Source organism: Leuciscus leuciscus (genome assembly GCF_965113295.1).
Source record: "Leuciscus leuciscus genome assembly, chromosome: 2".
Lineage (NCBI taxonomy): Eukaryota > Metazoa > Chordata > Actinopteri > Cypriniformes > Leuciscidae > Leuciscus > Leuciscus leuciscus.
The window spans coordinates 14,372,105-14,385,532 of NC_138726.1; the positions used below are offsets into that span (position 1 = coordinate 14,372,105).

Consider the following 13,428-nt stretch of genomic DNA (forward strand, 5'->3'; position numbering starts at 1 on the left):
ATTCCGAGAGCTTTATAAACACCTTCAGAGGGATTCCCTGGAATCTCAGACTCAGACGGAATTCCCCATCTGAATACGAAGGAAACGGATAGAAAATAGTGGGAATTCAGTGGGAGAATTTCCTTGTTATTCTGTGGGAAATATACCGTTAATTCTCAGGAAAGACGTTTCTGAAACTACACCCGTCTGCTTGTCTGCCTAAATGTCTTTCTGACTGTATGACATCGTTGAGTGAATGAACATGAAAGTGAAAGTCATTAGTACTCGAGTGGACATGCATCTTTTGTGCGCTAGATGGCGTCTAAATGCATGAGAGTTGTGAGTATCCTATGTGAAGTGTCAGCATATCTCCACTGTGGCATCTCATTTAAAATTATTTTGAACATTTCCTAATCATTTGTAGACCTATGCATAGCAGTTTATATTTATTGAGATGCTTTCTCCTAGCCTATATACCCAGCAAAATAAAATAAAATAAATTCAGCTAACAAAAAATATTGTTTCATAAGACACAATGTAAAATGTTATAGGCCTATTTAATTCATGTTTTATTTTATACAACTGACAACAGAGAGGCATCATACAAAGACTTGACCAATATCAGTATCACTGCAGAACTGACCAATCAAAAGCCCAATTGTAAACTGACCATTCAGCACTCTGCTCCTCTCAATTATTTGCTATTTTGGGGTTTCTGGTCTAGATCATTAACTTACAAATGCCCACATGCCTTCTCTCAGCCATCTACTTTAAAGCTTCATATATTAAATCGTCATTCATGGGTCCCTACAGAGTTTTTATTTAGGCCTGCTACATGCAGTTTTTAACTGTCAACCCTTACCTTTCTGAAGGCAGTTCTATCTCAACAGCACCAGATGGCGCAGTGCAGTTGATTAACAATTATAGTAATAGAACGCTTGAAATCTTACATAAACTCATATTTTGACTTTGACACAACTGCTGCTGTGACCAGATCATCTCACACTCTGCAACTGCTATATGTTCCATCCATGTGATGTGACCTTCGATCCAAAAAGATAGGTGTTGAACTTCAGTGGGTGGGGCTGAGCTATCAGTGACGTCACTGCTTTAAATCCCACCGTTTTTGGCAGAGAGCAAACCAAGCAAGCAAAGTGGTAACTTTAAGCACAAAGACCAGACGGCAAGCTTTAAGAGCTTTTTTTTTTTCATCCTTTGACTTTCACTTCAAAACACTGTCACACCCAGACTCTCCCTCAATGCAGAGTAAATACATTTCCTCACATCTTCACGACTTTGAATGATTTGCCCTGTGCTATTCCTGAGACAGTAAATAAGTGTGTGCTGCCTGCAGTGATAAGTGGGATAACAAACCCCATTTAAAACACAATTACTTTCGTTTTTTAAAATTAACATAAAAATTACGTTTTAATTACTTAAAACACACTCATCCTGATCAGCCTGTAGGGGTTGTATTCGCTATAACAACCGCCTCGCTCTACATTATCCCTTAGTAGGCTAAGTTTATGCTATTGTGTTTTAAATGGGGTTTGTTTTTAAACATCAATTTCGTAATTATGTTATTTTATTATTTGGCCTATTTTAGCTCATTCTGATGTGGAAAGCTTCTATTTTGCTCGTATTTAGCTCATAGGCTACTATATGTTCTTCTTCTTCTTATTATATTATTAATAGCCTACTATTATTATTATTATTGTTGTTGTTATTTTTACTACTATACTAGCCAATATTGATCTGTTTCTCATGAATTGCTCTTATTTTAATGTTTTCCGCTATGCACACAAATGCGGAGGAATTCCAACCTTTCACTCTGAAGGTAGTTTCGGTCTATGAATGATTAACTGCATTCATCAACGCGGCGGTGACGCGCAAAACTCTCATCAGGTATTCCGCGTGTCTCTAGCAGCGCAACATCACTTGTGGGTGGATTCCGTTGTCACTGACAACAACCCCTAAATCAAAGCATGAGGATCGGTATTACATCACAGGCTCGTGCTGGGCTGGGTCTGGCCACTCCGCCAGGTGTAATCACAGGCTTTTCTCGTGGGAACTCCCTTGAAGAGGTCTTTTCCTGCGGTGAGCTTTTACGCATCCATCGCCCCGGGATATAATGGAGGAATCCTACAGATGACACTTGCGTTTGGTACGGAAACTCTCTGAGTTTATTGACTTCATTCCCGGGGAAATTTGTCCAAAGATCTGCCATGCGGAGAACACCTCGTTCACAAATTTCTTGCTTGGATTCTTCTGTGTTTTCTCCAGTTCTGACTCGTCGAGAGTTTGTTCTTCTGCTGCTGTCATGTCTTATTTTATTGCCCCGTTTGCAGTGTGCTAGATCGGTGAGTGTCCCATATGAGTTTTGCTGAATGCAAGTTATTTGGGATACATATTGGAAAATCTCTCTCTCTCTCTCTCTCTCTCTCTCTCTCTCTCTCTCTCTCTCTCTCTCTCTCTCTCTCTCTCTCTCTCTCTCTCTCTCTCTCTTAAAGCGCAAGCAGCCACCTGGTATTGAAATGTTAGTGTCTGGACAGTCTAATGCTGTAACTCAGAAAGGTATGAACTGCTCTTAAATTGATATCAGTCCTCATAGTTTCTGTTTCTAATTACTGTTGCTTCATGGGTTTGGGTGTGTGTGTGTGTGTGTGTGTGTGTGTGTGTGTGTGTGTGTGTGTGTGTGTGTGTGTGTGTGTGTGTGTGTGTGTGTGTTTTAGTTCTCACAACAGATGGCAAAGAGTGCAAGTTTCCTTTTCGCTTTGCTGGGACAATTTATCAGCAGTGTATCTCTAAGAACTCCAAGCAGGCCTGGTAAGTGCTAACACACATGCAAACTTTGTACAGATTCAGTGCCCCTCAACCATTCACTTCGACAGAGAAATAACCCTCAATCCACTGACCATCAAACCTCAAATCTTACTTTAACTTTAGCAGCCTAAATGCCAAAGTGATCTCAAACCCCAATACAACTACTCATACCCAGATGCCTAAATTGTAACCAGACCCACAAAGAATCTGCATGCATAGAATGCGTTTATTTTATTAAAGAGTTTGTCTAATTTGATCTGTTCGGTTACCAATAATATTGTAGTCCTCTCAGCTCCATGATTAGTACCATTCTACAGATTTGAACAACAAATCAGCATAACCTGTAATCAGATCATAACTGAGATCAATCTTAGGTCTAAAACGTAACTTCTGAGGATCTGGTATGTGCTAAGTTAGTGTCTACTAGGTTTGGGATAACCAAAGATCTGGTTTGATCTGGTTTAAACACACATCCTTAACCAGTTCAAATGAGAACCAATTTTTAAATTTAACTGCATTTTGTTTCTGAAATCCACACGGAATCCACCCCATCTGATGGAATCAGTATAATCGTGATTGTTTGGATCAAAGTTATCCTGGTCGTACTGAATGTTTTGAATGACAAAACCAATCTGGATTACATGATCCAATTCAATTTCAGAATATTTTTTTCTTTCTTTCTTTTGAACAATCCATTTTCAAGATTTGATGCAATTCGATAGCCGAAATCCAATCAACTTAACAATAAGGTTTCATTTGTTAACATTAGTTAACTACATTAGTTAACATTATCTAGTAATGAATACTTCTACAGCATTTAATAATCTTAGTTCATGTTAATCACAATATTTACTAACATTAGTTAATGCACTGTGAGCTAACACGAACAAACAATGATCAATTATATTTTTATTAACTAACATTAACAAAAAATAAAAATGTAGTTATATGTTTCTCATTGTTAGTTCATGTTAGCTAATGCATTAACTAATGTTATCACACGGCTCTGTGGAATACTTGATTCTGAATGAACGCTCCATCCTGCGGTATGTTATTCCCTGATAATAGAGCCGGTAAAAACTGTAAAAACTGTAAAAGCTGGCAGGCTCATCCGGGTAAATATAGTCAGCTATATATGCTTGCTAGAAGCGGTATTTCTTCGTGGAAGGTTTGCGTTTGGTGAGCTAATAAAATATTAAAACTTAAACCAATATTTTGTGTACAATTATTTAATTATGTTATCCGGGTATCGCAGACTTGCTCTCTTCTTGTTTCATACAAGTGCAGCTGCTGACAATTTTGCAACAATTGTTTTCTACGCTGTAATGGATTATGAGATAACAAACAGGTACGATTTTAAAACAGTTTAATCTCAAATCAATATCTCTTATCCCCATAATTATTTATGTGGTGAAATGCTGTGTAATAAGTGGTATGACTGTGCCTTATCCCTTAAATATATGTCTAGTTTGAACGTGCAACTGCCTTCTTCGCGGAAACTTTGCATTTAAAAAACGAATAAAATATTTCAACTCAAGTAAATATTTTGTGTCTAATTATCTACTTATTATGTGGCATAAGCAGTTTTAGCAGTATAAACCCCTCTGCTTCGCCTCAGGGTCCTGATCACCTTATCAGTGTTTATTCTGCGATAACAACTGGCTGGATGTACATTATCCCTAACCTAACAAATAAGGCCTACTGTGAAGTATTGCCTTAATTTATTTTAAACAACTACGCCCTGATAGTTACCCGTCTTAAACCAGTTACTTAGCCAACCCATATCCATGTCCTTACGAATCCAAACCCACATCCTGAACGAGTTTAAACCACATTGTACCATTAACCAAAACTCATAACCCAGCCCTAATTCTGATTTAATCTGTAAGTGCAAACTCCTCTTCATCTTGAGTAACCTTTACCAAACCCAGTGACTATACTACTCTGTTTGCTAAAAATGATCTTTTGTCTCGCCGCTGCTCTTTATGTTTCCTCTGTCATTGAGTGGAGCAGATGACTACACATACCGATGTGATAAACCGTTATAAACATTGAGAAAGAGTGAGTTTTATCAGGCAGAGAGATCAGGGCCGTGATGAAAGATCAAAGAGGCGGCACGGTAATTAATGTCATTGCAGCTGAACAAGTGTGTGCAGATCTCCATATGGATCAACTCTTGAGTGAGTTTTACTCCATTAAAATTTGCTTGTGGCTGAGTGTTATGAGACACTGTTTGTGAGATTTGCTTCAAGCAAGGCCAAGAACTGAAAAATCTGCCAGTTTAGTACATAATTTCATATTCTTCCAAACCCATGTGCTATAATTTCTTTCTGTGGAACCCAAAAGGAGAATTTTGAAGAATCGTTTTGCAGTTTGTTCGCCATTATTGCCATTTAGTGATGAAGAAGTACCATGGAAGCAATAAAGATACCTGGAACAAAGCACCGTTAGCTTCTGGTTGGCTGAAGCAAGCAGTTCAAAGGCATGCAGGAAGTATGGCAGAGAGATGCAGCATCTTAATCCCTTCTCATGGAACCATGAGATGTTCCCTTTCGAGGGAACTCCACACTGCATCTGATGTTGACGCTATGGGGAACGAAATACCCACTGCGCCAAACTGACAAATGCCTGTCCTTGTGTGAAGCTCTTCATGAACAACTTTGGACAAGAGCACCTGAGACCCTGGTGTATAGTCCAGGCTACAAAATTGTATAAATGTGTACGGGGAAGACCACTCCTGCAACATCACATACGTCTTGGAGGGAAATTCCTGACAGTAAAACTTTTGAAGCTTCCATACTCATAGTAGATTGGGCTCTCACAACCAAAGGCAAGTCACAGAGTGGGGACAGAGGGGAGAGAGGGGAGATAGGAAAAGAGAGAAAAAATCCGCTCTGTCCTCAACCAGCTAAGAGACCCGCACTTGTGTGCCATGTGATGGTACTGGACATCCGTTGGGGGGCGGCTCGACGCCCCTCCACCTCCTGGCGGATGCCGATTGGCTCCTCCAGTTGAGGGCAGTTGGCAGCGAGTCCATGTTCCCTGCTCCGCCCCCATCATGGTGGACGGCAGCAGACTCCGGCCACAGCGAATGGGAGCGACTCCTACGCTCCCTCTCAGATGGCAGCCACCCCTCCTCGACCCAGGAGCACGGCAGCGAGTTCTCCGTCCCACCTGCTGTTCAATCGCTCCAGCACCACCGCCTCGGGCAGTCATCTGCGGTCACCACTCCTTTGCTACCCGACCTGCTCAGCACCGCCACTTGCCACAATAGCCTCCACAATCCATTTGCTAATGGTCTGCTTGGAAGTACCTGCTGGGGTACCCCGGCTGGGTGAACTGAAGCAGAAAGTGTCCTACCTTCTTAAGGGATGTAATAACTAACAGAAAAGCCATCTTTTAAAATTAGGAATTTCTCTGAAATTGAGTCCAAGGTGCCAGGGACAACCCTTCCAGAACTGGAATTCTTACATGGACCGCAGGCCTCAACCTCTTCAAAGTCCCATGAAGGAAACGAGTGATCAAATGGTGTCTTACCAAAGACCTATTGCCTAGAGGTGTGTGGAAGGCAGCTATGGCCACCACGCAGACCTAGCAGTGTGGAGGAAGATAGACCAGCAGAAAAATGATTCTGCAGGAACTCTAGCACTGAATTCAATGGGCAGTTAATGCATTAACAAATTAGACCTTATTGTAAAGTTTCTCTTTTTTTTTTTTTTGTCTTTTCAATGGAATTCAAAAGGAGAATTTTGAAGAATCGTTACGCTGCTCGCAATTTATCGCTGATATACAAACAAAAAGTTAATTGAAACAGAACAAAACAGTGATTCATTTGGGGCTTAAATTCTGGGTTCTCTTACGAGAGGTTCTCTCGTATTGCGTAAGTTAGCTTACGCTACGGGTAAAGACATCTTTTCTCGAGATATGAAACCAAAAAATTATCCTTAATTTTTATTCATTGTCAACGCAGTGCAGCAGCTAGCAGACCTAGAGCAGGCTATTTAGCGCGCTCATTGGCTGCTCCGCGACAACTGCAGCAGCCTACCAGTGAGCCTGGCGTGACGTCACACCCTCACGCGTCACAGCCCGCCAGAATGGGAGTGGCTTAGCATATAAAAGGAAGGCTTGGAGGCTGATACCCTGATTTTCGTCTCTTCAGCGAAGCTCTCTGCATCGCTGGATCTCTGAGAGAAGCCGCCGCCGTCGAAGCAAGCGACAGAGCAAGCAGAGGACAGCGCCTGAGGAAGCCGGACGATTCTTCGCCGCCTTCAGCCATCCGTGCCTGCTACGCTATCCGGCGTCATATCCTTTTACTGCTGTGTGTGTTCGCCGCTCGCTTCTAAAAGAGAAATTTCCTACGAGGCGTTGTTTCAAATGCCTCGCACCACTCCCCGCTCTCTCTCTCCCTCTGTTCGAGCCGCGCAACTGTGCCGTTCACAAGGGATGTCAGAGATGCGGACGATTACGGGGCTCGCTCTCTCCCTCTGTTCGAGCCGCGCAAACTGCGCCGCTCACAAGGGATTGCAGAAGCGTACGGTCACGGGGCTAGTTTTTCTTTACGTTACAAGAAAGCTACCCCGCGCCCGTCTCCCGGCGAAAGGAGAAAAGAGTGTTTCACATCCATTTCACACATATTTCTCAGTCCCCTCCTAAGTTCAGGCTACTGGAAATATCAATACTGCAGTAAACGAGCCTGTTACAGTACACGCATGCCTGCAAACATGATGACGCTCTCTGGCTACTCGCCCCTCTTCCCGCACTCTCTCCCTCTGCTCGAGCCGCGCAGACCGTGCCGCTCACAAGGGATCGCAGAAGCGGACGGTCACGGGGCTAGTTTTTCTTTACGTTACAAGAAAGCTACCGCCCCCGCGCCCGTCACTCACTGGCGAAAGGAGAAACGAGAGTGTGTGAGTCCCGCCAAAGCTTGACTGACCGCCATGTCTCTCATAGTTTTCAGTCCCCTCCCAAGTTCAGGCGACTGGTAATATCAATACTGCAGTAAACGAGCCTGTTATAGTACACGCACGCCTGCAAAACATGATGACGCTCTCTGGCTACTCGCCCCGCTTCCCGCGCTCTCTCCCTTTGCTTGTGCCGCGCAAACTGCGCCGTTCTCAAGGGATGTCAGAGCGGACGGTCATGAGCAATGTTCAGCACCCCGCGTGCCTCACTCACCGGTGAAAGGAGGAGAGAGAGTGTTTGTAGCCCCGCTGAGGCCGGGCCAATCTCCAATTCTCACACATGTCTCAGTCCCCTCTGAGTTCAGGCGGCTGGAAATATTAATATTGCAGTAAACGAGCCTGTTCTCTATCATATGCTCGCACGAACCGATAGCTTATATATTCTCCCCCTGTGGCTTAGTGGCAGAATCTTAGGCTTTCGTGCCAGAGACCCGTGTTCGATTCCGGCTCTGGCGAAAAAAAAAAAAAGAAAAAAAAGTGTTTTATGCTGTTCGCTGCTCCGAGCTCGCGGCCAGCTTCTCACATGAACCCACCCCTCACACCCTCCCGCTCACATGATGGTGCTCGAGTAATTATGAGTCTAAACATTTGAGCCTTCAAAGCATTTCGCGCTGTCAGTCACCTAAAAAGGCGACTGCAGATATGTATTTTGCAGCCAACGAGTCAGTTACACAACTCGCTCGCCTGCACACAAACGCCGTTCGCACAGCGACCCAGAGAAATCTGAAAAAGAGTATTAATTCTGGTTATTTGGCTCACACCGACGGTGTTTTGAGTGTAGGAAATGTGCCCACAGCCCAGTGCTCACCCCTACACACAAGCACGATCTCCCCTGTGTCTCTCACAGAGCTCACTCTCACAAAGCGGGCACGCGCCGCTCGAGTGATAAGCGTAGGAATTGTGCCCACGAGTCAGTGCTCACACCTACCCACTGCCCGCTCTGTCACACAGCTGCCCCGGGGGTTAGATCACATAAAGCTCCCCAACACTGGCCGTGTTATGAATGTAAGCCCTGTGCCCGCCCACAAGCGCTCACACTTACTGATAAACACATTAACACCCACGCCGCTCTCGCGTCACGGGTTTCTCACTGCAAAACGTTCTCCGTCCCAAGTGACCGAGTCATTGAGTGCTGTCCAGCCAGTTATCGCTATCAGCGAGCTCCCGTTCCCCAGCATCGACAGCACGCGCACCGCGCAAATTCCTCTGCTACGAGTTCCCTATCCCGCGCAGTGCAGCGGCCGGGACCCAGAGGCCATTCGACCCCTAGCTATGCATGCGGAAGCGTGGGAAGCTATCCCGGGCGTGTCAGAATGGGTGCTGAACATTGTGAAACGGGGCTATTCGCTGCAGTTCGCTCGCCGTCCCCCGCGTTTTCGAGCACGGACCGAGACGAGAGTGAATACAGAAGCAGCCCATCTGCTTCATACTGAAATAGCGAAACTATTGTGCAAGGGGGCGATAGAACGAGTGCATCCTTCTCTGACCGAGACAGGCTTTTACAGCCTTATTTCCTCGTTCCCAAGAAGGACGGAGCTCTCAGACCCATATTAGATATACAACAAAGCTCTCATGAGACGGCCGTTCAAAATGCTCACAACCAGACAAATCCTCGCGCAAATCCGCCCGAGGGACTGGTTTATTTCTCTCGATCTGAAAGACGCATACTTTCAGATTCAGATTATACCCCGTCACAGGCCATTCTTGAGATTCGCCTTCGACGGTCAGGTATATCAATACACCGTCCTCCCGTTCGGCCTGTCTTTAGCACCCCGTACGTTCACGAAGTGCATGGACTCGGCCCTCGCTCCCCTGAGAACACAGGGCATGCGAATTCTGAACTATTTGGAAGACTGGTTGATTCTAGCGCAGTCAGAGGAAGAACTCATATCCCACAGACTAGCGCTTCTCAGCCATCTGAAAAGCTTGGGTCTCTCGGTCAACTGGACCAAGAGCTCATTAATACCCAGTCAGTCAATCTCTTTTTTGGGAATAGAGCTGGACTCGGTGGCTATGACGGCCAGACTGTCGACACAGCGCGCGCGCCGTATTCGACATCTCTCCGCGTCTTTTCAGAAAGGCAGGTGTTTCCCCCTGAAAACATGTTGGGCCACATGGCTTCAGCTGCAGCGGTGCTTCAGCTGGGCTTACTGCACATGCGCCCGCTTCAGCACTGGCTGAGAGCGAGAGCGCCCCGCAGAGCGTGGATTGCCGGCGGCTCGCGAGTCAGTGTGAATCAGGGCTGCGTCTCAGCCCTGCAGCCCTGGCTGGCAGCCGGATGGTACCAACGGGGAGTTACAATGGGAGTTATCTCGCACCGGAAAACGATCTCGACAGACGCCTCCAACCTAGGTTGTGGAGCGCTTCTCGAGTCTATGGCCTCTGGTCAGACCGGGAGAAATGCCTTCACATAAACTGTCGGGAGATGCTAGCGGTCAAGAATGCACTGAAACATTTTCTCCCATACCTGTGAGGACACCATGTACTAGTTCGCACAGACAACATGTCAGTGGTGTCCTACGTGAACCGTCAGGGCGGGATTAGATCCAAAATCCTCTGCGCACTGGCGGAACGCCTCCTCGTTTGGGCTCAGGGCTCACTGCGCTCGCTGAGAGCCGCGCATTGCCCGGTCACCTGAACGACGGCCCAGACAGACTGTCCAGAGACAACGTTCCCCCCGGGGAATGGTCTCTGCACCACCAGACGGTCCAGCTTCTATGGCGCCTTTTCGGCAGAGCGAAACTGCCCGATATTCTTCTCGAAGAGCGAGGACGCGCTGGCCCAAGCCTGGCCCAGCGTCCCGCTGTACGCTTTTCCCCCGATCTCGCTGTTACCTCAGGTGATCGGGAGGATCAGAGAAACGCTTCCACGCTCAAAGTTTATGTTGCGGCTATTGCAGCGTTCGCCGACTCAGCGCGCGGCCGCGCATTAGGAAGGAATGAATTCATCATCCGCTTCCTCAGAGGAGCCAGGAGGATGAATCCCCCGCGGCCCCCCTCGGTTTCGATTTGGGATTTGTCTTTGGTCCTAGAGGCCCTGAAAGCTTATCCCTTCGAACCTTTGGACACTGTGGATCTGAAATACCTCACGTTCAAAACCGTTTTTCTGATAGCTCCGTCTTCAGTTAAACGCGTGGGTGACTTGCACGCGTTATCAGTTAACGCGGCGTGTCTTGAGTTCGGACCTAATGACTCAATAGTCATTCTCAAACCGAGACATGGTTACGTCCCCAAGGTGATGGTCACTCCTATCAGAGCGCAGGTCATTTCCCTCTCAGCCCTACCGGCATTCGGCAGCGAGGTTGATAGTAACCTCCTCTGCCCTGTCAGGGCTCTGAGGAATTACGTCACGCGCTCCGCCGCTTTCAGGCGCTCAGAGCAGCTTTTCGTTTCGTTTGGAGGGCGCACCAAGGGTCTCACCGCCTCGAAACACAGTCTGTCCAGATGGATAGTGGACGCTATTGCGGCAGCTTATGCGTCCAGAAACCTGCAGTGCCCTTTGGGCATCCGGGCTCATTCCACCAGAGGCATGGCCTCATCGTGGGCTTGGTCCAGCGGGATTTCCATTCATGACATTTGTACAGCGGCAGGTTGGGCCTCCCCCTCTACATTTGTTAGCTTGTATAACCTGGAAGTTCCCGCCCTGCAGGCTAAACTTCTATCAGTCTAAGTCATGTGTATGCCCTGCCCAGACTTTTGTGCGCGGGCTACTTACTCGATTTAGCTCTCCTGGTTGAGCTGCACTAGAAAGGGTTGTGTCAGTATCTGTATAGACCGGCCGAGCCGCTCTACACCCCCTAATGTGTGCTTATGAACATGTGCTGGCCCACTCTGTCGGCCACCTGTTTCCCACTTATCAGTGTTCCCCGGGCTTCCCCTGGGACTCATGTAGTGGATGCTGGGCGCGCACGGCGTTGACAAGGGGTTCCCGTAATCGGTTACTAACGTAACCTCGGTTATCTCTAGAAGAGGGAACGAGTATTGCGTAACCCGCCGTGCTCGCGCCACGACCTCATTTCGCTTCAGTCGACGAAAACCAGGGTATCAGCCTCCGAGCCTTCCTTTTATACGCTAAGCCACTCCCATTCTGGCGGGCTGTGACGCGTGAGGGCGCGACGTCACGCCAGGCTCACTGGTAGGCTGCTGCAGTTGCCGCGGAGCAGCCAATGAGCGCGCTAGATAGCCTGCTCTAGGTCTGCTAGCTGCTGCACTGCGTTGACAATTAATAAAAATTAAGGATAATTTTTTGGCTTCATATCTCGAGAAAAGATGACTTTACCCGTAGCGTAAGCTAACTTACGCAATACTCGTTCCCTCTTCTAGAGAGAACCGAGGTTACGTTAGTAACCGATTACGTTTTTTGGTCAGTCTGCTACATTACACAAAAGCTCAGAAAATCTAGCAGACATGTGTTAAAGGACAAGTTCAGTATTTTACACTTAAAGCCCTGTTTTCAGATCGTTTCTGATGAAATAGAACAGTTAAGATTAAACTTTCGTTTACAAAGACGTGAAACTCACCGAGTGGTCAGGGGTGTTCACTGATATGCTCACACAAAAATTGCTGCAAAAGATGCTTTCCAACAGGTTTTATCGTAGTTTTTGTCCAACTCCATTGACTTGTATTGGATGTGCTGTGAGGTACGGTATTACTCCACCGCCGGGCTGGAGTGTCTATTATTCAAGCTCTCAACGGAAGAATGTACGGGTGTGAGGCGTTTGGAAAAATAGGTCCACAGTTTTACAACGAATGGTAAAACACCTGTTGGAAAGCATCTTTTGCAGCGATTTTTGTGTGAGCATATCAGTGAACACCCCTGACCACTCGGTGAGTTTCACGTCTTTGCAAACGAAAGTTTAATGTGTTTTAGGAAGGATTGTTCCAGTGCACCTATGCAGCCATTGTGGAGGTGGGGGGGTGCTACCACAGAAACCGAAAAGTCTCGGGCCAGCAGCATGTGTCCAAATTTCAATCTTAACCGTTCTATTTCATCAGAAACGATCTGAAAACAGGGCTTTAAGTGTAGAATACCGAACTTGTCCTTTAAATGGGCTACTTATATTGTGCTTTTTTTGTACGTTTTGGACTTTGACCGTGGTGAACAAGTACATTTTAGAATACTTTGTTTCCTGTATTTAAATCTATTTGTAATCACACATTTTTAATGATGACGTTTCAAGTTAGTACTAATTTGAATATTACATAACACAAACTTATAATCAAGTACCCAGTTAATTAAATGTGCCATTATGTTAAACACATCAAAATTAGTGTACTTCTTTAAATCACAACAAAGTGCACTTTTTAAACATAGTCATGGTACAAAAAAACATAGTCATGGTACATAGTCAAGGCACAAAATGTAAGATTTTTTTATTAAAATATCCAAAAACCACCAGAACAGTGTAATATATTTTGTTGACTTGTGTTCTTACATTATCCCAAATGTTTCCAATAATCTTTAAATCCAGAGAAATCAGCAATTTAGCAACACAAATCATCCAGCATTAATTAATATGATATTTTAATATCAATCTAGCTTACTGTCACAATCAGTTGCAGGTAATAAAGATCGCAGAACCTAGGTGCAGCAGTAAACGGTTTATTAAACAAAGAACTAGAAACAAAATACTCTTGACTATGAAATAGTAACGTAACATAACAAC

The 13,428-nt window shown here is 45.7% G+C and overlaps 1 protein-coding gene across 2 annotated transcripts in view; it reads left to right on the forward strand.

The window, feature by feature from the left end:
• The first annotated feature begins 1,906 nt into the window (after nucleotides 1–1,906).
• Nucleotides 1,907–13,428, forward strand: part of hgfac (HGF activator) — a 34,780-nt gene continuing 23,258 nt past the window's right edge. The window contains exons 1-3 of one of the 2 annotated variants that reach the window (XM_082152048.1): nucleotides 1,907–2,339; nucleotides 2,490–2,553; nucleotides 2,712–2,805. In XM_082152048.1, coding sequence (XP_082008174.1) covers nucleotides 2,205–2,339; nucleotides 2,490–2,553; nucleotides 2,712–2,805 — 293 coding nt within the window. In that variant the 5' untranslated portion in view covers nucleotides 1,907–2,204. The remainder of the gene's footprint in view (nucleotides 2,340–2,489; nucleotides 2,554–2,711; nucleotides 2,806–13,428) is intronic. The other variant, XM_082152049.1, reaches the window with a different exon arrangement.